This window comes from Corapipo altera, unplaced genomic scaffold (genome assembly GCF_003945725.1).
Source record: "Corapipo altera isolate COAL_440 unplaced genomic scaffold, ASM394572v1 327, whole genome shotgun sequence".
In the NCBI taxonomy this organism is placed as follows: Eukaryota; Metazoa; Chordata; class Aves; order Passeriformes; family Pipridae; genus Corapipo; species Corapipo altera.
This window is the reverse complement of record NW_020885004.1, coordinates 105,909-132,176: the sequence shown is the minus strand read 5'-3', so window position 1 is coordinate 132,176 and position 26,268 is coordinate 105,909. Positions and strand designations below refer to the sequence as shown.

The window sequence follows — 26,268 nt, the reverse complement described above, 5'->3', positions numbered from 1 at the left end:
TCTCCCACGTTGTGTTTGCAAGATGGCTCTTCAGATCCTTGGTGCACCCTGAGTAGTCATCCACTCCAGAGGCATTTGCTCTGACAGAAAGGGTGATGGTTCCCATGGAATGCCTGGTGGAAGGCTTGGCTGATCTCAGCCTTTCTTATGCAACTTACACAAGAAGTGCATTTGAAATGCTGGGAGAGCAGCTTGTCTGTCCATGAGATATGCCTTGCTTAGCTTCAGGATTATATTCCTCTGTCTGCTGTGCTCTAGTTCTTCCATTCTTTTCCTGTTGTCATAAAGTGCTTGTCTGGGAATCACTTCTGGATTCCTCTGTGCAGTGCTTTAGACCGCTCTGCACCTATAGTTTGAATCCAGCCCAGCATGCAAGTGCTGTGAAGTCTTTGCTAGCATTATGAAGAAAAGATGTGTTGTTGGACCTAGCTCCCAGTGGATGGGCCTTGCTTCTATTTCCCACAGTATCACCACATCTGGTGTTTATTAATTCTTTCCTCTCTCAGGGAACAGGTTTAGCCAGGCTGTGGAGATCCCTAACAACAACACTGACAATCCACAAATTTTTGAGCAGATGTTTCTCCAAGCCACACATATTCTGACAGTGAAGGAACTGAGACTGAGGTTTGCCTCCACCTGGAATCCTTTGCTGAACTGTGTTTAACCAAGGATAGCAAATCCCACTGTGTGAAGCCTGTGGGGACTACATTTTTAAGACAGAGCTACAGCTGGACAAATTCCTTCCTGAAAAGCTGTTTAGGACAATAGTCCAGAGACATTACTCACTGAGTAAAAGCTGTTGGTGATGATGATTTTTCCACCCTGCCTTGATTTTCAGGTTTCTTCCCTTGGCTAGATCCCCACATGGATCATGCAGGTAGTACCCAGAGAAGCCTCCAGACCTGTGGGGGAGGCAATGTTGCTGCTTCCAGTGAAATGTGGGGGGTGTGTGCACTTTTTGATGTGTGTGCATGTGTGCATGCTCATTGCTATTTGCTGTTTCCTTGCATGCCTGGGGACCTCTACAGCTGGAGTAGGGAATATACCTGTTCTGAGGACTAGTAAGTGACAGCTGAGGATGCTGGAAGTGAAATGAGAGCTCTGTGCTCTTAATCATGAGTTTGAGTACAGAAAACAGGGTCTCCATCTTCTTCCTTCTTTACTTTCCTCCAGTTCTGGAGGAATTAGGCCATTCTCAGTCTCTCTCTTTTCAGGTAATTCCTAGGCCAGCAGGATGGAGAAGCAACCAGTTTTCCTTTCTTGATTCTCTAGGCAAGGAGCAGGCCAGTGGTTGTAACTCATCTCTCATTTTCTCCCTATTACGCTCTCAGCCTGGTGCATGGCTTTACTTGCACTTGTGCTTTCCCCTTGTGGTTTGGAGGAGGTGAGTGCCAGCAGGAGCAGTGGTGGAATAGAGCTTCTCAAGCAGAATTTGGGGGCTCTGTTCCAAGGGGAGCTGGAAAGCTTTTGGCTTTAGTTAAAGGAGGAGGTTTGGCTTTGAATCTTAGTTCATCTGTTGGGGAGAATTTGGACTGCAGTGGTTTTCTGACTGATACTTTGTCCTTATTTCTCTCCTTGGTATTCATTGATGTTGAGAGTAGTTATCTTCTAGTCTACATTGTCAGTGGGGTGTAAGGCTCAACATCTTAGTGGCCTGTCACTGCATAGTGACTGCTGCTCATTGCAGAGACCATCTGCCAGGCACAAAACTCTCAGCTTTACTTACGAAATCCAAGTACTTGATAGGCACTAACACCACCAACCAAATCTGTCTGTGTGGAGTGAAACTCTGGAAAGGGAGTTGTCTGTTCAGCAGAGAAACAAAATATCCCAATTTTTCCTTGTTAAAGGAAAGATGATTCTATGGCAAAGATTTCAAGCACTTCCTCAAGCTGAAGGTACCCTTTGGGAATTCACTGCTGTGAAATTCCCTTCTCCTTGGCAGTACTTGCTCCCAGTTTTAATGGCAATGTATGGCATACCCGGTTTAGCAGTGCAAATTGGCTTCCTTGACAGTGCTTTCTTGCTTGCTGTTCTTGTTCTGGTTTTGACTGGTACTTTTCTTAATCTGAAAAGGGACTGTAAAATCACTCAATCTGACTGGCCAAAATTTCTCACTTCGGAAATTCCTCTCTGTGATCTCTGTGAATATTATCACTAGTGCAGTGAAGAGAGATCTCCACTTACAGAAATCCCATGCTCCTGGGGAGTGCCAGGGACAGGGTGAAGGACAGCAATATGTTGGCTCATCTCCTTTCTGGCCAGGATAATCCCCGACTCCAGCTTGTAATGATCTTGTTTTTTCTAGGACAGACATTGCTGGAAATTGCTGCCATGGGGCATGTCTTTCAGGGATGGTGAGAAATCCTATTTCACAAGTAGCATAGGCAAGATAGCATTTCACTGCAGCAAAATGTCCTGTTGTCTCACGGCTGATGATTAAGTGCCTGGCTTACAAACTATAATTTGAATAGCTGTTTCCTGTGAGGATACAGAGTGCCACTGGGTTGGAATAGTGCCAAGGACTGCTAGGCCACAGGCTCAGTGGGGGCCAGCAGAGTTCTAGGGCACAGAATCCCCAAAATAAAAAGAAGTGCCAACTTAATTAAACTACTGATCCAAACTCATCAGAGACCAAGTCTTGAAATCATGGGAAAAGGGAGGGCAAAAAGAGGCTGCCAGAATTTTAATAATAAAGGTAATTAAAGTAATGAAGCACCTTTTGCATCTTTCCCCTGTGATTTTTAAAGCTCAGTTCAGGATCAGTGGCTCATTAAGTGTGGCACTGAGCTCCAGCAATTCTGATATTGTCCCTTAGAATTATTCTATTTTCTCACAAATTATTCCTATCTCATGGGCTTGAGGTTAATAATACTAAAGATGTAGATACCTTTACAGGACAGCAGCAGACAAGGTAGTTGCAATTTGACCTTTGCAGAATGAAGTGTGGAAGTCTTTTCATGTCATGTTGTCTGATGGATTTTTAATTACCTGAAGTGTGGTTAGAGGCAAGGTACCACAGAAGAATCTTCTGAGACACCCCTCTGCTCCCAAGGCATTTACTGGTTAAGTCTATTCCCTTCTAGTTGGGGAGTCAGCAAATTTTGCTAAGCTTTGGTTCTGATCAGGATTTTGGAAGGGCAAAATTTAAACCCATCCCAAATCTTTCCCCCTTTATCAGAGCAGCCTGCCTTACTGTGGGCTGCCACTGTGAGGCATTCCTGTGAGTCCTGGTGAGAAGCCCTGTCACCTGTAGCATGGCTCTCACTGTGGTACCACACTGTCTGATTCTCTGGGGAACCCCAGGAACCCCCTGAACACACATGCAGGTCCTGACCAAGGTTCAGGCCTGACTCTGAGTCTGACTTCTGCAGCCTGTGCAGAATCTGGAAGGCTTCATGTAGTTGCAAAAAAGTTTCCTGTGTGTGACTGGGTGTGTGCCAGTTCAGTCTGGTCAGACATCACCTCATGAAGGCTGTGCATGTTCTCAGATGATAAGAATGCAGTTAAGAAAGAGAAAGGGAAGCAAGAACAGTTCATGGGCCTGTGAGCTGGGTCTGAAATTCCTTGACTGAAACAGTCTAAAGGTGTAATAATGGAGGAATTGGAACCAAGGACCCTTTTCCTGAAGGAAGTTCTAAACCATGCAAGCGACCATGAATTGTGCTCTGGCCACCTTCTTAAAGTCTGACCTTTGTGTCTTGTTCTCTGTTCTGGCAGCTCAGGAATCTTGGAGTGATCACTCTACTGGAAGAGGAGGCCTTCAAAAGAAAAAGGTAAGCTTTCAGCTACAATATGTGTTGGTTCTCTTTTAGCCAGGGAGCTCCATGTAACAGATACATTCCTATAAATGCTCCTTGACAAACTCAGCAGGTCTCTATATGTGTTGGTCTGCCTACTTCTGCACTTCATGCATAGCTAGGACTGGAGTTTTAAGTCATCTTGACTCTTTGCCATCCGAAGTCACATGCTGTTCTCCAGGGTGGCTGTTTTGTAACATGGTTATCAGCTCTGATGTTGCATCTTCTGTCAGTACTTTCCGTGCTGTCTACAGTTGTTTGTTATTAGAAATACAGATTTAATCTTATGCCCTTGCCTACTCAACTGTTCTGATAGCGGCTGAGGTCATGCTCCCTTCACACCTGACAGCTGGGGGCAGCATTTCCCCTCAGCACAGTGAGACCCACAGTGATTTTCCTCAGATGGTGTTACCAACTGATAAGGCACTTCTGCTGAATGAAGCTGAGACAGCTGTAGCTGAGAGCTGCCTGCTGTGTTGGTCCTGTGGCTCTCTGCCTTGTCGTGATTGCCCTGGAGGACCTGTGAGCTGAGCTCTTTTGCAACAAATGCTCTCAGTACCCCATTTCCATCACTGCTGCCTGTTGGCAGGTGTGGCGAGAAGCTTCTTTGGCACCATTCCCAGCCCCCACTCCTCTTCTTTAGCTTGGAACAGACTTCTCGCCCTTTTTTCTGGCAGCATAGCTGGGAACCTGCTTCAGGCTGTGCTCACTACAACAGGATTAGCCTCTTGTTAAAGCCATCTCCTTTTGATCTAGCCCTGTTGGAGTGAATCTGTCATGACTCTCAGGCTTAGCAGGGGCAGGATGAAGTGTTTGCAAGAGGAATCTCCCCCCATGCCGTGGGATTTTCCCCAACACTTGCTCAGTTGGACACTTTACTGCTGCTAATCTCTACATTCAGGACTCGTGCCGTTGCAGAGCCAAGGCAGCTTTCTGAGGACCAGTGCTTTCAGGGGTAACGGATCTGTTTGATTGAACAATTCCAGAGGAGTTTTCTTCTTGTCGCTTTGACTGTTCATCTCAGATGCAAGAGGAAGAGCCCCATTCTCTAAGTCAGGGGGCTGAAAGAACAGGGATGTGTTACACATCATCTTGAGAACTGGACACTGTTCAAGTTAGAAAGGAAGTTGAGTTTGACTGTGGAGAGTGTAACCAACCTTTCTTCATTGGACTTGGTTTTCTTGATTTTTTTTTTTTTCCCTTTCTTCTTGCTGACAGTTGCCTGAGAAATTTACTCCTCCAGCCCCCATCACAGCTCCAGTAATGGGCCTGCCTACTGAGCCCCAGGCGATCCATCCTCAGCTATCCAGGTTGCAAGAATCTGGCCAGTCACCCCCAGGAGCACCCAGGGAAGGCAGCCTGCAGGTACCCAGGGGAAGTGGGGCATTCCCCAGCCACCAGCGTCTTGTCAAGTACAAAAACAACTCAGCTTTTGAGATTCTTGGCAGCTACAGAGGGCTTATGTTACTCCCTAGCCCTTACAAGACATCTCTGCCTGAGTGTTAGAGGAGTTGCCAGGTTGGAAAAATGACACCTGGGTATGGCTGTGAGAGAGGGAGGGAGGCCAGGCAGGCTGTCAGCCTGCTTGAAGTTGGAAATCCACAGAGACTTGAAGCTGTATTACAGTCTGAAGACACTGTGCTTCCATATATTCTCTGGGTTTGTGAAGGGGTGAAATTCCTTCTGTTGCATAATTTCAGGAGAGGAACCTACCTGCTCTAGCCTTTCATGTTTCTGTTTTGTTCATTTCTCTCTGTTAGTATCACCAGCTACCCGTGGAGAGTGTTGAGAAGAAGGAGCTGCCCCCTGAGCACCAGGCATTGAAGGCCACATTTGAAGGGTTGGTGCAACGCTGCTCTGCTGTCGCCACTGATCCAGTAAGTCCTCCCTTCCCTGATCTTTTGACTTTTTTCCCCTCATAGATGTTTGACTGGTGCTTCCTTCTTTTGTTTGGGTAAAGAGATGAAGAGTCTTGTCCCTATAGCCAAGTTAATCTCCATCTGCCTCCTTCCTTTAGGGTGTAGGCTTGTTCATCTTTGGGAACTGAGATGAATTCTCCAGCATTTATCCGCTGTTTCTCATTGCCTTTCTGAAGCAATGGTTCTGTCCTCCTGGGTCTTTCTTTTAAGAAAAGTAGAAGAATTTACTCAGCTAATTCAGCTTACTGTTTCACTGGCTTGATCTGCAGATAGTTCAGATAGTTCCTGCAGAGCTGGTATTACCAACTGTTCTCAGAGCTTAGAGGGAAAAGATGAGATATCCTGGCTGGAAGAGAAAGCCAAACCATCTTTTGTACCCGAGTCACTGTAATTTCTGCACCCTGGTTCCTGGAAGGCTGTTGGCATACATGTCACATTGCGTGAATGTTTCAGGCCAGACTGTCGTGTTTGCACATTGTGCTGCTACATTGCTAAGTCTTCCCAGAGCTTGGGGGCACCATGAAGCCTTCCACAATACTTCTGCTTGATGGGTATTGGGATAAGCACTGAGCCCAAACTGCTGTCCCAGAGTCAGGCAACTTGAGCAGCATCTTCAGCGTGTTTGCTCTGTGCTTTCTGAGAGTTCAACATAGCAATTTCTGGGAGATAACCTAAAGGTTCCCTCTATGGACAGAAAGGCCTGTTGGTTTGGGCTTAAGCACTTGACTTAAGTGTCAGTTGAATGGCTGGATTGGTACAGCAGTGCAATGCACCTGAACTCCTGTGGCTGCCAGGCCTGTCCCAGCAGTGCCCAGAGCCCAGTTATCCATGGAATAATTTATCTAGATTATTCAAGCTAGGGTTTATGAGGTCAGTCACACCAGAGTTTCAGGACTCAGGCCCTTGCCTTGGTGATTACCTAGAGTGGGAAGGATATTCCCTTTTTATCTCAAGAAGACCAGAAAGAAGCTGTTTCTTAGGTCAGTCAGGGTGAGGCTATCTAGTTGTCCCATGGGCCAAGTAGTGGACATTTCTCACACTTTGGAAGTACTCACTCTCTCCTGTGGTCTGCAAGCACTGGCAGAAGGGAGGAACGCCTAGGCTGGGAGATGGGAAAAAGGGCAATCCAGCTTCCTGTCCTGGGCAGAAAATGTGTGCATATACGTGCATGTACGCATGCACAGAGGGCATGGCTGGCTAGTATCACAGTCCCTGCCTGCCAGAGGCTGAGATGCAGCTGAATTGTAAGGTTGCTGTGGAAAGAACAGGGGGGAAGGACTGAGTGAGAACACGTTGGTTCTGGAGAGGTGGCTTTGAAGCTCTGGCAGAGCTAGCAATACCTGTTTCGCTTCAGAAAACCCGAAGGAAGCTGGAGGATGCACTGCAGCGGCTGGAGTGTTTGTACGACAAACTCCGCGAGCAGGCGGTAAGTAGATGCCACCAGTCCTTGTGGTCCAGTTGGGTTCCTGATCCCACGTTTGCTCTGGGTTGTGGGTCTTGGTGTCTGTACCAGTGTAACCAGCATGTATTCTCGTGGGAAAACTAGGGGAGTGCCAAACCTTGTAAAGACCATGGATCCACCCAGCCTTATACTTCTTCTTCCTTAACTTTGGCCCAGACATAGTGTAAGGAAAAGCTGGGGAGGTATTTGCAGGGTGCTTTTACCACCCAAGAAGGGTACTGGCACATAGAGTCCAGATGGGAAGGAGCAATTGGGGGTAGTTAAATGTGAACACAGTGTAACCTCTGGCTTAGAAAACTGAAGCTGCTGATGCCAATTGCTCATGCCAGCTGGCAGTTATTGTAGTCTGGGAAACCAAGGGAAGAAGCAGACTATCCTTCCTGCCAGTGCTTGACTGTGTAGATGCTGTTTGGTGAAGTGGAGAACAGTAGGGAAGGGTACAGAGGGAGAGAGGCCTGTGTTACATTGCTGAACATGTGAACTCATTTCTTCTCCCTCTCCACAGCTTTCTCCAACCATCCTTATGGGTCTCCATGAAATTGCCCGATGCATTGAGGCTAAGAACTACCCACAAGGTCTCCTGGTTCACACCCAAGTAGTGAGCAGCAGCAGTTTCAGTGAGGTGTCTGGTTTTATGCCCATCCTGAAAGTCCTCATGACCATTGCAGGCAAGCTGAATGTGTAAAGAGTGGAGCAGCAGGAACAGTACACACCAAGAGCTGGTGGACTGCCTCACCTGTTGACGTGGTGCAGGTTGTGGACTCTACTTCTGACTCTGGAGAAATAGGTCGATGCCAGTGCCTGGATCGGTTCTAGGCCAGCACACCTGGCCCCATCCACTCTCCAGACTGGTGCCTGCAACTCCTGGAGACTGTTCTTTCTTTCTCTTCTTTCTTACTAGTCTGAGGCTGCTTTCAAGACCAGGGATCTCAGTTTCAGGCTGTCCAGGTTGCACATAGATCCTTCTTCTTCCCTATCCCTGGCACAAAGTGGAGCCTTCTTCCCTCCCAGGCCAACATTGCTTTTTTTTTTTTCAGGAGATAAACAGGGTTGGCACCTGCAGCACCACCACAGAAGAGCCTCGGGCTCTATTCCCTGCCATAGTGTAAACCTGCCTGAGTGGTAGCTGGGCTCCCTTGGGACCTAAGCTGAGGTGTCCCCACTCTGCTGGGCTGCAGCAAAGATCTCTCCTCATTCCTTCTTTCTCTTCATTCTCATCCTTGACTCACCCTTTCACTTCACAGCACCCATATCCTGCTACAACTAGGGCTAACTACTAGTTTGCTCTGGCCAGCTTTGGTTCTCTCTTTTCTTTGCCCAGCCCTCTCTTTTTAAGTCAAGCCTCCCATTCACCCACTGTCCACCCTCCTTTATATTTTTCCCCTATAAGCTGCAGGCTCAAGCCCATTATGTTTCAGGTCCAGGGATGATTCCCCCTTTCAATTCCTGAGACTCTCCCATTCAGGAATGTGTGCAGGTTAGACTGCTCTGTGCACTTCTCCCCAGAATCAGTCACATCCTGTTTTGGGGCTAAAAGCTGCCCTTTCTGGCTCCTGGCCTTTTTCACTTCTTTTATGTTAGCACAGCTGGACTTTTACCTACTGCTGTTATCTGAAGGCTTCCTACTTGAGGCTTTTCAGATGGCCTAGGGACTTTAGGAGTAGCAGGGATTGTTTAAGTCTCATAAAGATTTCCCTTGAGCTACCCTGACCAGCCCAGACTTGAGCAGGGAGAGACAGCTCATTGCTCCAGGTGTGGTGCATTCATTCTGTCTAAGTAATAGATACATGCAAAGGTGGTTCTCAAAGACCCCTTGGCACTGTGGTAGTAAGAATAGGCTGCAGGAGGTGATGCTGGCAGGACTCAAAGATATGGATTGTGCTGAGACTTTTCATCACTGTGGCATTTCCTCTGGGGTAAAATAGATGAATGAAGCATATCTGTCCTGGGGAAGAAGTCTGGGAAGGCAGATGGGATTTCAGGGCACATCTCTGTGTGTATATATTTCCCTCTCTTCCTCCTTCCTTGCCTTCCTCTCTCTCAACCTCCTCCTTACTAACCAGGCAGCATAATCATTGAGCCCTAGCTGGGAGCAAGGCTTCTTCCCGACATTGGGATGCAGCCAGCCCCTGCTTCCTCTTCTTGCTGCTTGAGTGATAATGCTATCATGGGCCTGTGGTTCAGTACACGAATCAGCCTACTCTACCAGGAGACTTAGTAAGGAGGAGAATCAGAGAAAGGAGGAAGAGGACATGTCTCATTCTCTCCTTCCCAGGTCAAAGTGCCTCCTTGTTGCTGCTGTGTTGTTTCTATTGCTGCGGTTTGATGCACTGAGAGATTACAGAACAGTGAAATAAAAGCTGTGTTTTGTGATACTTTTTTTCTTAAACTTGTCACCTCTGGCTGCAGGGAACTTCCTCAGTCTCATACCACCCACTGAGAGCTGAGTTCTCAGCTTTGGTGAAGGGGCAGTTGAGAACTGTGTGGGGGCAAACCAGATTCTGGGCTCTGCTGATGTGGGCAGCATCCATCCTGTTGTGGTGAGACCTCGGGTCTTACCTACTCCCTAACACTGCAAGGTCAGAGAACTGATCTTCTCCAGATCACCTGCCTCAATTGTGACTGTTCATCTGCATCAAACACAAGAAGGCCCCCAGACTGGCTGATGTTCTCTTGGGGAATCACAGCAGTGTTGGGGATTTCACACTTGACACCAGGAGTTGGAAGTATGTCAGTAAATAAACAAAGAGCCCTTGATGAGATTCTCTCCTGTTGCAAATAAATGTTACACCACTGAAGCCATGCAGCTTAAACAAGGATGAGTATTGGACCTGTGAGGAAATTTATACCATTGAATTGTCAGTTCTTACCATTAGTTAATAACTTACAAATCTATTAGCTGATTTCATTTAAGCTTTTAAGGAGGTGAGAAGGCTGAAGTGAAACATTGGAACTGAGATAAAGTCAGGGGGAATCAAACTAGCTTCAGATAAAAGAAAGTAATTCTGATGTAATCTCAATTTTTTGTTTGTTTGTTTTTGCTGTCAGCTAGCTGGTATATATACAGGCCTACCAGACAGAACACATGAAACTCTGAAATATGCAGGACTATATTACCTGGCCTGAGATTGGAGGACTTAGGAGGAAGCAAAGGCTCAGAAAGACTGGATGGTGAAGATTTGTTGCTGGGAAGGGACCGGGATTTATGAGAGTCAGGGACAGAGCATTCAAGGAAAACCAGCCTTTTGTAATTCTGCTGCTGGCAGAGGCAAACACGAGGTGTGAAGGAGTCTTGAAGAGCTTTTGCAGCCTGGCCTAAGAACTGTCCCCCATCAGGGAGATGCAAGCTGATTTTTCAAAGGTTATACTTGTGCAGGATCAGAAGGGATCATAACACAAGTAGCCCAGGTGGCATACATTTGCTTAATGAGTATATAAGGAAAATCCCAGCCTTCTGAGATCATTTAACAAGCCTGGCATTTCTTAGATTCTGCCTTTCTTGATCCAGTTGTAGTACCCTGTGCAGTCCAGCCCCTTGCTCTTTTTAACTCAGGCCACTTCTACCACTGAGAAAAAACCACGGATTTTTCCATGTATTTCTCAGATGCATTTGATTTTAGTTCCCTCCAGCACACACGGCTTCTGCTACCCAGGACTTGTGCAGAGACTGGCTGTTTATCCTGCCTTTGCTGCAAGTCCTTCCCACCTGCCCCTTTGTCCCACTGTTGCTCACTTTTGCTCAGGTTTACCGCTACAAGCACCATCCCTGAAGCTCTTGGTAGGGAAAACAGGCAGGGGAAGTGCGGTGACCTGCTTGAAAGTGTTGGAGAGGCTTGTGGCAGAAGCCCTGCTTCTGTGGCCCTGGTGTGGTATGTTACACATACCCCGCTGGAAAGTGCTCCTCCATTTATAGCACTATCTCTGCTGGCTGGTAACAGCTTTTGATCTGTGGGCAGCAGCCCCTCTGCTTTGCCCCCTCCCATGTGGGCACATGGTACCACAGCACCCCTGCACTAGAGAAACCATTTTCAGCTGGGTGAGAAGGCTTTTGGGTTGGCAAAGAATTTGGGGGGGGAGGCGGTGGGAGGCAGTAGGAAAGAATCCCTGAGCCCGGAGAACAGAGCTCTAATCCTGTCGCAGATAACATCATGTCTGCAGGCTAGGCTTGTGTGTGTTTGGGGGAGCTGGAGGGGCAGAGATTGTTAGGCAGTATTTGTTTGTAAAGCCACTTGCTCTGAAGATAATGCTTGCACTAACTTCTATTGAGGGAGCAGTGTGAGTCCCCACAAAGTCCTTTCCCAAAGTGTCTTTGAAGCCAAGAACCCATTGAAAGGAAGAAAGGCCAAGAGAGGGGATTAGTTTGTTCAGCAGCTGTGAATTTCAGTGGGAGGCTGATGAACTCCAAAGTCTTTGTTGAGATGTTTTTTGTAAGGAGCCCTGCTGGAGGGAGAGACCCACACGGGGGCCGCGGCCTTAGACAAGAAGGAATCTGAAGCGGCGGGGAGCTGTAAACGGGCCACAAGGACTTTTCCCAAACACTTTTCGGAAAAGGTGTTGTAAAGAGATCGGAGGGGGATTAGCATGTGAAATGACACTTTCCATTGACTCCACAGAGGGGAGGGGAAAAGGGCTGGCTGGCTGATTTATTAGCATTTTGTTCCCTGCTCTATTCTGCTCCCCCAGCAGCCCCCCTCCCCTCTCTCCCCTCCTCCCGAGCCCTCTAAAGAGGTTTGGATTGGAAAAGGGAGCGGGGGGCTGCCTGTTTGTGTGTCATCTGGGCGAAGGTGACCACCTGGGAAGCTGAATGTAAATATTTCTCCTCTGAGGAATGCGCCTTCATTAAACCGAAATGAATACATGGAAGCATCCAATCCTGCCCACAATGGCAGCAGGGCCTTTACCACTAAGGGCTCCCTGCGCCGGGAGGGGGGACCCGCTGCTGAGGTCAGCACATTTTGCAGCTGCGGTGTCGCCGTTTTCCCCCAGCGGAAGCAGCGTGTGGCGACGGGGCTCGCACTGGCCGTGCCCCACACGTCCCCCTCGCCAACAGCCCTCACTGCGCCCAGCGGGCACATCCCGGGCTGTGCCACGGCCCTCGTGGGGCAGCAGTGTCAGCAGGGGAGAGACAGGGTAGGAGCGGGAGGAAAAGGGAAACGGCTTCCACGTCTTCTTTTCCTGTGTTTCCAGCTGGCCGTGGAACGGATGGGAGGGAGGAACAGAAGGAAAGGAGGGTAGAAGTTGTTCCTCTGCCTTGCCTTTGTCCTCTCTGCCTCGCCATAGTCCTCAAGCTAGCCAGCGTTGGAGCTTTCCCTGCTGGGCGAAAGGCTTTTGCCCCCTCTTTGCTCCCCTGCCCAAGGATGCAATTCCACCACGGGGAGATGGAGGAACTGCTGACAGAGATGCAAGAGAGACCTAGGGCAGGGTCACTGTATTAATAAAAACCTCTGCAGAAGCAGCTGGTGGTTTGTGTGTGAAGTGGAAGTGTTTCAGTTTTCCCTGAGTGGGCCAAGATTGTTTCTTGCAATTTTTGAAGGACCAAATTCTTGCTTGAATGAATGCTCTTGTTCTGGTGAGACCCCAGCTTGCCTTAGGTCCAAATTCCCACTCCCAATGAAGTTTTTGATAACGAAGGAAGGGGCTATTTGATAACAAAGAGACACGTACAGATTGAGTGTCTCTGATATCTGAGCTATGAAGTGGGCAACTGGGCTCCTGCCTGCCCCCTCCCATCCCATAGATCGAGAAGAGAGTGTGTCCTTTCCCCTCCTGGTAGGACCCAAGGTTGTGCTGCATGAAGTGGCCTGGTCAGGTCTTCCTGGGCTCAACAGATGGGTAAGCAGATGGGTTTTAGTCTCCAGGACTGAAACTACAAACACCCACAGATGCAATGGGATGAAAGAACACCCAACTACTTAGACACAAGCATTTTGCAAGCACTTGGCTACTGATTTATTGCATTGGCTATTGGTTTACAAATATTGGCTACAAGACAGGTCTAACGGCCAGTAACTTAGCTCTGCTGGCTTCTCATATGGCTAAAGGACACTTCAAACAGCAAAGACATAACATTGCAGCCCCAGGGAAGATCGCTGTGATGGTACAGTGAGCTTCCCCAGGTGCTGCAGCTGGCAGTTTCTTACCTCCCTATCCCAACCACAGCAAGGGAACAGAGACGCATCAACCAAATCTTCCTGCTGCTTGCTTAGCCTATAGAATATATACAATAAGTAGTAGAGGAAAAACTGTTATGTGTACATCACAGTAACTGTGCAATAAATTAAACTTCAAAGTGCTTCACTTTCCTATTTACACCACCATTAAATAGTAACTGACATTATTTTCTCAGACTACAAGGAAGTATTTAGTTAGTTAGCTGACAGGATAAGAGTACTTGGCAAGTACACCAGGAGATGGGGAGCGGGCTCAGCTGGCAACTCCTCTGGGAGAGACTTGGGAGGCAAAAGGGACAGGAGAAATAAGTGTGAGGGCATCTTTGTGGCATCAATCAGGGGCTTTGGCAGGAATGCTGGAGTGAAGAGGGAGACCAGACCTGAAGGCTTGGAAGACACAGAGAAAGCATGTAAAAGCCGAGTGATGGGACCCCTTTTTTGAACAGCTGTTTAATGGGCAGGCCAAGCAGTAGCTTCAATCTTGCTGCTGCCATTTCAAATGCAAAGTAAAGCACTGGAGAGGTTACCAAAGCTGTCAAAGGATGGGAAGTGATGCTGTGGGCCTCTTGGATGCTGGCTTTCTGCAAGAAGGAGTTGCATAGCTTTTCTGTTCCCTCATAGTGTAGGGCTTAGGCAATAACAACTTTATTTTAGTGCCTTTATTTTTCTAGGGTACTAAAAGCCTCTTCTTATTTAGGGATTACTGCTCTGAGTTGCCCAACTCCGTTGGTGTCATGTCAATTTCCTCGTACTTTCCTAAGTGTTGATCTCGCTCAAAAGCCCAGAGTTGGTGCTTTTTTGGGGAACAAACAAACAAACTCAAAAGCACAGGAGCCACCAAGACACCCACTGTGTTTTCAGAGACAAAACCAGATAGAAACACTGGATAGAGTGACTCTGAGTTGAAGGGACCAAATCTCACCTCGTTTTTTCAACACTTGAAGGTATCCCCAGAAGTCGTCACCCACTGCACTAATGCCCTGTGTGGTCAAGACCTGGGGACTCATACAACGCTCTTTTTCCTTGCCCAATCCCCCATGAGGCAGCAGTGGGAATGAGACAAAACTATGCCAAACGGAAATGGTGCCGGGGGCTGATGGGGAGGGCAGGAGAGGAGAGGGGCAGGCAGGACCATGGAAGCAAGTCAGAGCCTTCTCTTGAGCTTGCGGCTGGCCCCGCCACCTCCACTCCGCTCCCGCTTCTCCTTGCGGACACAGAAGTACTTGGTGACCCGTTTGCGGCACTGCTCGCACCGCACGGCGCAGCACCAGTGGAACTTGCAGTTGCAGCTGGACACCATCTCAGCTCGTCTCTCCTCCACTGCCAGCCCGCAGTCCCCACACAGCCGCCGGCAGCTCCGCTTCTCCCACTTGCTGAGTGCCTTGCCCCTCTTCAGGCACTCCCTGCCCTCTGTGCCCAGCAGCCCCAGTGTCTTGTTCTCCAGACAGTAGTCAGGAGAGTCTTCTAAATGGACCAGTTCCTTCTTGGAGATGGAGCTGAAGGTCTCAGCGATGGCACCCCGGCTGGCAGCGCTGTTCCCTGCCCCCTGCAGCAAGTCTACCTTCAGGGCTTTGTGGTACCTCTCCTTGAGGTAAGTTCCCACCTCCCGAAACTCGGGCAACTGCAGCCAGCAGGTCTGGGTGGTGCAGCTCCCTGACACACCGTGGCACTTGCAAGTTCGCTTCATGGTCCCTTTCACTGCCTACAGAGTGAGCAGAAAGAGGGAATTCAAGAAAAAGCCCAGAGGGTTGTTTCTATACCGCAGTGCATGCAGAAACATGGCTCCAGGCCTGTGGAGGAGTTTGCCATCAACCCTCCCTGCGCTGTAGTCCTGAAACTCATAGATTTGCTTCTCCACAGTACTCTCCTCCTTGAACTGGGAGAAAGAGGACTGCAGGAAACCATTATCACTGTAATCAGAAAGCTTTGCTACCTTAGAGCAAACACCACACATCACATTGTCCTGCTGCCATCCTCCCAGAAGTTGTTTCTTCTGGACATGTGTTTTTTAGCTACAGCAAATTGTAATTCTTCAAGGTGGATGGCCAGAGCCAATCTGGTATGCACTGTCAGGTCTGGAGGGAGAGAAGAACTCACCTTTCTACCCGCCTCATTGTTATGCAGGTTCATAGCAGCTCTGGCATCTTGTCCAGTCTCCAAGGCATCCACAAACTGCTTGGAAATGGCTTCCCCAAAGCCCACGTTATCGCTGCAGCCTCCCCACAGCCAGCCTTGCCCCCCTAAGAGAGGAGATGAGATGTTTGCTGTCAGAGAACCAGCCCCTTGCCTGCCTGGCTTTTGGCTCTGGGATATCAGAAGTGATGGGAGGGAATGGAGGCTGCGGGGCAAATTCAGTCTTTAACCTCACAATACTCTCAGATTCCCTCCCCTTGAGCTCATAGCATTTCTACTGAGGCCTGGATAGTATGTGGCTCAGGCAGGCAGGCAGGGAAGGGCTATGTCCTGTACAACAAATGCAGGGGTCTCCAGGCTTTCTGTAGAGCAGGATTCAGAAGCTGTCAATTATCATGCAGCCATACAGATAAGCCTTTGGGTCTTTAATCACCTTCTCTCAAACCCTGATTTGAGCTCCTTCAGTCTGACTCGCAGGGACAGCACCTTGCTAACTTGGATTAGCAAACTGGTGGAGGCATCCTGGTCAGAGGGAACAGATTCCCCTCTGTCTGAAACAGCCTAAGCCTGGCATACATGTATTGAGAAGGCACTCTTTTTGGCACACCCAGAGTTCTGGGATGATGTTTGGCATCTTAGAAGGGTCTGATTTTCCAGTTATCATAAAGAAACAAAGGAGTCAGTACAGAACTGTGAAGCTGCACAAAAATATGTGGAGGGTACTTTTCCTAACTGTGTGGGAGCTTGATAACTTAGCTCAGCTGACTGGAAAAACGTCACACGGTTTGCTTTTTTTACTCCTAGAGAAAAATGCCAAGTTATTTATGAAGATTTAAAATCTGGAACATTCTGACCCTAACATGCCTTAGCAGTACATCTTGGGAGTTGTGGTTTAACGACCTTGTGCCTCTCTTGAAAGGCTTGGCCATTGCCCAGATTTCCCCAGGGCATCCCCTCTCCCAGGGAAAGGCAGGAGTGTCTCGTGGGAGGTGGGTAATTGCAGTGGATGATGAAGTCCAAATCAAGAGCTGGGACTGAAGGGAGAATGGAAACCTCTCACCAAATTGGATTCAGTGCAATGGCTGAATTGAATCACACTGTTTTGGTCAAGCTGAAAAGTTTCCTATGCCTTACAAGCTTTTAATTCACAATGGAAAATTTTCAGGAAAAACAGATATGTTTGGAGGAAAGAAAATGTGGCATGACTAACTTGGTTTTCCAGAGAAGATAAAATTTGCTGTGTCATTACCCAAAAGTCTTTCTCTGCTAGAGTTAGGCATTTCCAAACCTTGGACACCTAAGCAGCAGTGGATTAGCCAGCAAAGTGAATTACTAAATACTGGACACTCCAGAGGAGTTGTCATAAAGTAACACATACTGACTGACTGGCTGGGCAGGGCATGGCTTTTAAAATATTTTGATAATTTGAAATTTGTCCTCTTTTCATTCAAAACAAAAAACCTAAATGTCGGTGTTTTCAGTGAAAGCTGAGTGGAGGGCTAGAGTGGTGCAGCCTGGGGTTCCACACTCAGAGGTGCTTTGTGGCCGAGGACCTGGGTACCAGTGTGACATGAACAGTGTGAAGGCTGTGTGCTGCCACAGTGGGTCTCCTGGTTGTGCTGCTGTGTGCCTACCACGCTGAGAAACGCTGTAGAGGTTTATGAGTGCCACCCTGCTTTCCCTCGTGGTCATTCTGCTCAGGGGCCACCCTCATCCTGCAGAGTCTGGGAGCCCCGAGGTCCCTGATCAGCACTGCTCTAACAACACCTGCCACGTAGAAGCATGTCATCAGATCTGTTCCTCTGCCCATATGATACTGTCATTGTCTCCAGCAGCTTGAATAGAGTTCTTGATTTGAACCAGGGAAACTGCAACCCCTTCTACTTTCCTGGTCATTTAGAAAGTAAAGGAAAGCATCAAGGGCTTGGCCTCAGCTGGTGTAAATTGGAGGTGCTTCAGTTAGCTTCCACAGAGGTACTTTGGTTTGCTTACTTCCAAATTCCTCAGAGTTACTTTGGTTTGAACCAGGCAAAGCTCTGCTCTGGGCATTATTTCCAGGTGTGGGGACCAGGAAGAGGAGGTGTTTCTGCATGGCTCAGCAGCGGAGGGAAGAGCTTCTCCTGCTGCCTTGTACGTGAGTGAGGGGCAACAGCTCATCTCTCCTTACCCAGTTGTCCATTGCGGGAGTCATCACAGCCACAGTTGTCAAAATCCCCGAGGCTGCAGTTCCGGGTCAGTGTGTACATGACGCCTGCAGAGCTGATGGCATGGACAAAGGCGGTTTCTCTGTTCGCTGTCAAGTGGGAACACAAAGAGAGCAGATGTGCTAAGGATTTCACAGCAGGACCACTGTTAGAAATTACTCCTGCCATGCAGGAGTCTGTGTAGGAAGAGATCTGCTTGCGGAGGGCTTTGTGGGGTGGAGAGAAGGCCCTACATGTCAGATTAGCTTAGTTGGGGCTTGAACTGCATGAAGACAGAAGCTCCCAAATTTGATCCAGGCTGACTCATGCCATTTCAAAGGGTGTGGATGAGATAGCACGTGGCTGTCCTTTGGGAGCTCAGCAATGGCAATATAGCACAGATGGCCAAATGTCCCCCAGTTCTCACTAACACCAGAGGGAATGAGCCCTCTCCAAGGGTCAAAGAGCTCCTTCCCCACAGCCCTCTCGAGCCTTACCTTCTGCTGGAAGGGCTCTGAGCAGTGACCATACCTACCCACCAGGATCAGTGTGGAGATCATCAGCTGACTTCACCAAGCCTTTGGCTTTCATTTAATACCAGCAAGATGTGGATCTGAGCAAATAGCCTTGACAAGAATGATTCAGAGACCTGTTCTGGGTCCCAGAGTGGGACTTGACTGGCAATTCTCTCCTCAAGGCCCCACTTTGAAATCTCTGTCCACCTCTGCCTGGGGCCCTGGTCCTTTATCTGCTGCCAATCCCTCCAGAGGCCTGAGGCTCTCCTCCACACCCAGGTCTTGCCTCTACAGGGCAGGTATGAGCTCAGCCCAGCATCATATATAGGTCTAGAGGGCCAGATATGCACTGAAATATTTCCTGGGACCTGCAAACAGGTAAGGAATGGGATACAGTGACAATGACCACAGCCCCATGCCCTGCAGTGGCCCAGGTCAAGGATGCTGGAATTCTGCCTAAGGGGATTCTGATATCGGGAAGCTGTGAGAAGACTTTTCTCCTGTCTCTTGGCCAGAGCAGAGCCACTGATGAACTCTTTCCTACTCTCTTTAGCCATACCCCTCTGCTTGGCACACCACTAGCCTGTGCTGGTTCTCAGCCTCCACGGGATACCCTGGGACACCATCTAGGCATGGCATGTCCAGCAGCCCATGTGGAGCTCATGACGGTGCATCTTTGTGGGAAGGCATCCTTGTGTGAGTTGTCCTGCTCAAGCTGGGGTTTGGCAGGTCCGGAGGTGATGCTGACGTTGAAAGGCTGCCTTGTGTTGAGGCTAGATCCCACTGTGTGTGGGAGCTGATGGGTGAAGGGGTCTTCTGGAAAGATCCCTCTGAGGGATTCCTGGGAAAGGCATGTGCCAGGTGGGGATGGGAAAGTAAAGGAGGCACTTGGGAAGAGAGGAGGGGGCCATGGGCTCTAACCTGTAGTAAGGGGGTCCCAGTAGTGGTATCCAATGCTTTCCTTACCGCTGCGCAGCCCACCGTGGCTGGAGAGCTGCAATGCCCTCTCAGGGCAGTTCCAGCGGTCCCAGGCAAACTGGAACTTGCACTCCTCGATGCCACTCTGTGCCCCGGCCGCCACGCTGCTGGAGTAGATGAGGTAGGCCTGGGAGCAGAGCAGTGGGTCAGCACAGGGATGATGTGTATTTTCAACTGAAAATAACCTGCATGTCATCTTACAGAGACAAGACACACAGAGCTGAGGAGGTCTCCCAGGCTTGGCTTCCCTGGGAAGCGAAGCTCAGCAGCAGCAGCAGCAAAGGTATTTCCTGATGTGCTGGGTTGGAGCCTGAGCCTCCTAGGGGAAGAAGGCTGAGCTCCTGGCTGTTAGCCGCATCAGGAGTTGTGCCAGCTAGCCTCTGCCACAGGGAACCCCTTATCTCTCCAGCATGAGAGGAGGCAGAGCCTTCTGCTCAGAGATCAGGAAACTCCAGGCCAGCAGGTACCTTAGCCTGCCTCCTTCTTCACCACAGCCCCAGGGAGACAGCAATGCTTTGGGGCAAGGTTGCTCCACCAGTGCATTGAGAGATGTAGAAAGTGCTAGATGGGCCTGGAGGTGTTTCTGGGGAATAGCCAGAACAAAAACTGGGTAAATTTTACAACTGGTCCTATTTAGGAAAAAAAGCCTCTGAAAGAGGAGGGCAAGGATGTGGGGGGTCAAAAATACTGAATAAAGTCCTGGCAATTCTAATTGTGCTCCTTGAGGAAGAATGTTTTACAGGGCCTACAGAAAGTACTTTCCAGTTGGATCAATGCGGGTTCCAATGCCAACCTGATCATCAGGAAGCAATAGATGACAGCTGAGAGCTTCAGCTGGCGTCAACAGACAAATCTCCAGAATCTGGCCCCAACTAGCTTAAAAGAACCCCAGGTCAGTATTGCTTAGGCCTGATGCAGCTCAAGGAGTTGTAGCAGGTCCTTCTGGTCCCTCTCTGCCTTGCTGCTGGAAACCTGGGTGTGAGGGGAGCTCTGGCCGAGGCTGGGTGGAGAGGAGGGGTAAGGAGGAGCCCCTGTCTCTCTCTCTCTCTCCCTCCCTGGGTTTAGTGGAATCAGGGACAGAGATCAAAGGGATTTCTCTTACCTTGGGGCCCGTCATCAGGAAATTATTCACTGACCTGGAAGACAGAGACAGTGTCAGCAGGGAGAGGGTGATGGTGGAGGGGCCTGGGGAATGCCAGGCATCCCAGAGCTCTTCTCTCACTCCCCTGAAGTCTGCCTGTCTCCTGGCTGCAGGCACCTTTGGTCTTTCCTTCATCTCCCCTTGCTGCTCCCTGAGAGATAGGATGGTGCCATCTCCTTCCCCCCACCCTGCTCCCCTCAACCAGGCTGTACTGGGCTGCAACCCCCTCACTGCTCCCTCCTTTTGCTTTCCTCTGCTCAGCTGCCCTTTGTAGCAATCACCCCATTATTTTAATATTATTCTCTTCCTCTAGCCTTGCTTTTTACCTCACCAAACTGTTGCTCAACTTAACTTGGAGTAGCATTTCCCCCAGCCCCAGGAGCTGGACCGTGTGCCAGCACCATTCTCCCTGTTGGACCATGCTGAGGGAAGGAGGAGGTCACACTGCTGCTCCTTTGCAGTGTGTCCCAGCTGCACCCCTCCAGATCACAGTCCCTTGTTTCCTGCAGTGCCAGCTCTGGCTGCCCACACTCTCCTCTTGGTCAGGTTATAGTGAAGGCTGAACACAAGTACACATGTCCTCCCTATCCTGATGGACACTGCAGGGAGCCCTGGGGGTTTGGGATGGAGGGGGGCCTAGCCAAAATTAAACTTTCTAGTGTTCCCACTGAAGGTGTGGAGGGATCACCTCCAAGGGTCTGGCAGTGTGTCTGTTTTCCAACACTGTCCCCAGGAACTTGCTGAACCAATGCTGTCCAGTCTGAGTCTTTCTTCAGCAGGAAAGACTTTCAGTGCAAATGGTCAGTCAGGATTAGGACTCCATATGGTGCAGTGACCACCATATGGAATCTGGAGGATGTCTGGGTGAATCGTGCTTAGCCACGTCATGGCAGAAAGGACTGACACTTTGAAAAGGCCCAAGAGCCAACTCCAAATATCCCTAGTCAGAAAGGAAGTGAGAAAAGAGAAATCTCTCCCACAAACACCTAATTCCAGCCTCTCTAGCTTTGCAAAATAACTCTCATCACTGTCTCTGGAGCACCTCCCCTGCTGGCACCCCAGAGAAATGGGTGAGTGCTGTTATCCCCTGGGGAGCACACTGAGGCCAGAGAGGTGTCATGAGTGGATTGAGAGCTTGCGGTGAGTGAGTGATCAGGGAAAATGATAGAGCATGTACTGATAGAAACTGGGCCCCTCTGCTTCTCCTCGAGATGATGTTTTGCTTCAAATGAGCCACAGGTATCTCCCTGGTAAAGAAGAGAAAGGTACCTTCCTTTTATGCTACAAGTGCAGCAGAGAGAGTGTGGAAGCATCCACAGGCAGAAGCAGGCACTGCTGTCCCAAACTGCGGGACTAAGTGCAGCCCTGCCATAGACACAGAGGCAGACAGGGAGGCAGGACTGGTGCCCAGATATCAGACATGTGACAGATTGAGAGAGGATGTTGCCCTGCCTCCGGAAAACTGCTCCTGGAGTTAGTGAACCTGTTTTACCTCCACTAGAACTGCCCTCATGGAGATCCTCTCCAAGGTACACGACAAAAAGGAGGTCTCATTACTTTATTTTGGTCAAAATCACAAGAAATTTGATCCTTGCTTTTACGGTTTAGAAAGAGTTGAGAGATTGAGTTTGCAACACTTCACTCTGGCAAGCCTAACTTTTTTTTTTTATTTGATTGGTTGGTTGGTTTGTTTTTTTTGTCAGGGTTTTTTGGTGAAAATGTGTCCATATTGATGAAAGCTTGCTTTGGGAAAGATTCAAAATGCAAGTGGGCTGTGCAAGGGCAGGAGATCCTTTCCCTTTGTTCCAGGCTTGGGAATCAGACCCGGCCGTGCTCCAGTTCATGGGTACTTTAGCACGAAGTCGATGGTTGTTTTGCAGAGGAATTTTCCTTTGGAAGCTGCTTCTGCATTGTACAGCTAATTAAATATTTCCTGGGACTTGGAGAGGCGGCATCTGTAGCTGAGTGATTAGAGCATCGGGTGACCTGAATCACACAGGGCCATGAACCTGGGGCTAATCAGACTGTGTAAGCTCCATGGGTCCCCATCCTAATGCAACTGGATAGCAGCATGAACAAGTCATTTTTCCATCTGGTTTCTCTCCTGTCCTTTGCCTTGACCTTAAGTGCTTTGCTATGGGGACCACACTCAGAATGGTGTCAGTGTGAATCTGAGCCCCTGGTAGCAGCTGTGAAAAAACCTCTGGTAAAGTGCCCCTTTGTAGGCAAGAACTAGGAAATTGCAAGTCCTCTCTCATCTTGCTTTTGTGGCCAAAACAAGAGATACATCCCATTGGCATTGCTTCCTATGTGTGTAGGAAAACCCAAATTCACAGTGTACAAGACGGATTTGCTTCAAACCCTTACTGGCATCGCCTTGGATTAGGAACATCTGAGCAGTTGCAAGGGTGGCTTTAGGGTGAGGATAGTAATCCACAAATTCAGGGTTTACAGCAAACCAGCCTGTTAGCAGGAGCAAATTGACATAACTGCATTGAAGCAGAGGATCTGTTCCTCCCAGGATAAATCTCAAGTTCGCAAAAAGGCCAAGTTCAGGATACGCCAATTCGCCATCTGCAACTGAGCAAATGATACAGTAGCAATTTCCCAGCAGGATATTCTAAACATTTTTAAGCAGTCGTAGAGACAGAAAGCATTTTCCCTGAGCTCTTGGATCAACAGGCAGGCATGCTGCTGGGCGGGTTTGTAGGGCTTAGACAAGTAAAGGATTCATTTGGACTTGGTGCATTTGACACCCTAATATTTAACTCTTGCTGCTGCAAGTGGATTCAGGAGAAGGGAACTGGACTGTCATGTGGCTGGAGGCTAGCTGAAATTTTTCTTATTTATTACTGAGAGGGAAGGAAAGATAATAATGGAGACAGAATCTGTGTGTTTTATTTTTGCTTCTATGATTTAGCTAAGAAAAATATGTCTCCGTTCTGTATAGTCTCCAGTGAGGGCAGAGAGCAATTAAGCCACAAGTTTCACAGATGTAGTGCAATATTGACCATGCCACTAGAATCATCTCTGTGCTGCAAACAGGAGTCACTACAAAATGAATCTCTCTTCATTTGTTTTCTGTGTAGTGTGATTTTTTTAACAAAAATATTTATTCTACTAAATTTTCATAGCATTGTAAAGGAAAGCACAATGTAATTCTAAATAACTAGCTAGCTGCATCTACAGTGGATGTTAACCAGCCGAATTCCCAAGACTTCGGTGACTTTTTAAAATCACACACATAAAAAGAAATACTTGAAGTCATTCCTCTTCTCTGAGAAAGCTCACAAGGTTTCTAGCTACATGAACCCCTTTCCCTCTACTTTCAAACTCCAGGACAGTATCACACAGACTCAAACCTCAGCAGGTATAGAGAGGAGACCCACCAAGTTCCTCATCCCCCTCCCCAGCCTGTGCAGGGCCCTGGCCAGAGTACACTGCTTCACTCACTGCAAATCTATGTCTCCAGGTAAAAAACAAATCTAGGGCAAGAGATTTTCATTGTATCCGATATTAGGAAATTATCTCAAAGCTAATTAGTATCTATAGCAGGAGTTCTCTATCACAGGTTATTGAATCTGAAAGCAAAGAACCCTGCCAAGCAGCTGTCCCACTATATTTTACACATATCAAATACTAACAAGCCTCTGATAATTCCATCTCAGTTACGACTTTAACCAATGACAGCACCCCTCTCCTCAGTTTAATATGCCCTAAGAGCCTTATCTAATCTCCCATTAAAATATTTGTTTGCTATCTTATCACCCACTCAGGCTACTGTGCTGCTGGTTCAGCTCTTTAGAAAATTATAAAGCTGTATTTAGATCTTTACTGTCATTATTGTAAATACAGAAAATGGATAGAATTTCACTTTGGATCTGAGTTTCATTCTCAAATAGGAACTCCCCAAGGTTATTATAAAACGTGGGAGGCTGGAAACTAAAGGCAGTCCCACAGCTGAAGTGTATAAAAAAGCCGTTTAGAAACAAATTGCTGCTTTAGATTTTGTTACATTATTCCCACAGGATAGGAGACTGGGCAGAAACTCAATAACATTTGGAACTTTACTTTTTTTTTTCTTCATTTCTCCTTATTTTGTTATCTTTATTTGGGGGTTTTTAGTTCCTCAATGCAACCCTGACCTTTTGTATCTAGAAATACAGTGGTTGGATGGTCAATTAAATGGTAGAATTTAATCCATGCTCAGAGAAGGGAAGTGGCCATATATATATATAAAAAATAATTTCTGTTGTTCTATATTGCCCCCCTCCCACTCCCAATTCTTGTCATTAAATCACAGGAGAAAATTAACTTGTGTTTTAAGCTGTTGGATCAGATAAAGAAAACCAGCACAAATTTCAAGCAGAATTATTTTATGATTCCCACAAAGTTTGCTTTTTTTCTCCTCAAGAGTTAAGGGATAGTGTCTGTAAAATGATAATTTCAAATAAAGGTTACAATTTTCCTTTCTCTCAGGAACTCATGACCTGTGAGCAATATGCGGAGAGAAGCAGGGTTATCTTGATCTGTAAGCTTTTCTCTTAGATAAAAACTTCTGAAAAGCAGACACAGAATTTAAACATCAACTTTGGATTGAAAATGCTTCCAATTTCCATATTTAAGTCTACTTTGTGCACTGAAATTTCTTTCCTTTGCAGCTGTTTCTTCAAAATGTTGATTTTTTTTTTTAATGTATTTTAAACCTATTTTTATTGAGGAAAGCAAGACACATACATAGGAAGGGCAGAAAAATAACAGTAAAATCAACATGAGCTCTTGCCTACCCTTTCTGCAGAACACATATATTCCCCTTGTTCCAGAAGGGAGATTTATCTTGAGTTTGCTGCTTTATAGTATTTAGGCATATATAAATTGTTGCACATTCTTTTAATGAAGGAAGTAGAAAATGTCTGAAAGAACATAAATTTCACTCTCAGATAGCAGAAATGAGTTCCTATTTATTCTGTAATTTCTCCTTCTATAATTTTGACTTGTCCATCCATGGTAATAACCCTAAAGTTCTGCTTTGGGGAAGGCAGGGGATTTTAGTCATTCAACAGAAAAAGACTTTCCTTGCCATTAGAGATAAGTCTGTAACCCACTTTACAGATTCCCCAGGGCATCACAACAATGGATAAAAATCACACAGGAAAAAAATACCTACGGAGCCATGCTCTGGTTGGGCATGGGACTGATATACTCTGCAAGGAATGATATGAGATGATGCAAGTATAATCTCTATTAATCCTTATAGAACTTCCCTGGAAATAAATACAAAACTGCCATTGGGACAGAGCAAGTCCACAGGAGATGGCCACAGATTTGTCCACAGTGGAACTGGTCTGACAGGACTCAGGTGGTTGGAAACCAAGCTGTAGCAATCTCCGTACCAAAAGCTTCTCCCCAGGAATTCCTAATACATGAATTTCAGACATGTAATTCTGCCCTGTGTCTGCCAAGGAGCCTGGATCTCAGGCTACTCACGCAGAGTGACAGTCCTGTGGATCTAACTTACCACTGCTGGCTCTGAGCTCTTAATCAGAGGCTTTCTTCTTTGGGGAGTGTGAGAGAAGCCCCACTTGATTGATTAAGACAAAAGACAAGCTGACTGTGAGCCTTTGTCCCTGGCTCTTCCGTTGGGTTATCTTCCCAGTTGGAAGTGAGGGGCTAGGTCCTCAGCATCCACTCTCCTCTATTTTACCCCAGCTCAGGATTTGGCCCATAGTTATTTTTGGGAGGCACAGGGAAAAAGGGGGACTTCACAGATCTAACCTCTGCCAGTGAGTGTGTTGGGACTTAGTTAAATATCTGGTTCCATTAAAGACAGAACTGAGCGAAATGGGAAGGAGGGGACATTTAGGAAGGTGAAGAGGAATTTCCTTCAGATATCTGGGAAGAGCACCTGCCTGTGACACAGACTGAGGTGCTCTCGATACTCACCAGGCACAGCAGGATTGGAAGAAG

At 47.8% G+C, this 26,268-nt stretch overlaps 2 protein-coding genes across 6 annotated transcripts in view; one reads left to right on the top strand and one right to left on the bottom strand.

Annotated features, from left to right (window-relative positions):
• Window positions 1-9,554, top strand: part of SEC31B (SEC31 homolog B, COPII coat complex component) — a 34,998-nt gene extending 25,444 nt beyond the window's left edge. For 4 of the 5 annotated variants that reach the window (XM_027667245.1, XM_027667247.1, XM_027667246.1 and 1 more), the window contains exons 22-27: window positions 839-877; window positions 3,721-3,776; window positions 5,019-5,165; window positions 5,561-5,677; window positions 7,074-7,145; window positions 7,687-9,554. In XM_027667245.1, the coding sequence (XP_027523046.1) occupies window positions 839-877; window positions 3,721-3,776; window positions 5,019-5,165; window positions 5,561-5,677; window positions 7,074-7,145; window positions 7,687-7,866 (611 nt within the window). In that variant the 3' untranslated portion in view covers window positions 7,867-9,554. The remainder of the gene's footprint in view (window positions 1-838; window positions 878-3,720; window positions 3,777-5,018; window positions 5,166-5,560; window positions 5,678-7,073; window positions 7,146-7,686) is intronic. The other variant, XM_027667250.1, reaches the window with a different exon arrangement.
• Window positions 26-26,268, bottom strand: WNT8B (Wnt family member 8B). The gene is made up of 7 exons (XM_027667251.1): window positions 26,245-26,268; window positions 20,263-20,296; window positions 19,149-19,287; window positions 17,652-17,777; window positions 15,449-15,591; window positions 14,290-15,053; window positions 26-37 (listed from the first exon to the last, which is right to left on the bottom strand). The coding sequence occupies exons 2-6, from the start codon at window positions 20,275-20,277 to the stop codon at window positions 14,496-14,498; spliced, it is 981 nt and encodes a 326-aa protein (XP_027523052.1). The 5' UTR covers window positions 20,278-20,296; window positions 26,245-26,268; the 3' UTR covers window positions 26-37; window positions 14,290-14,495.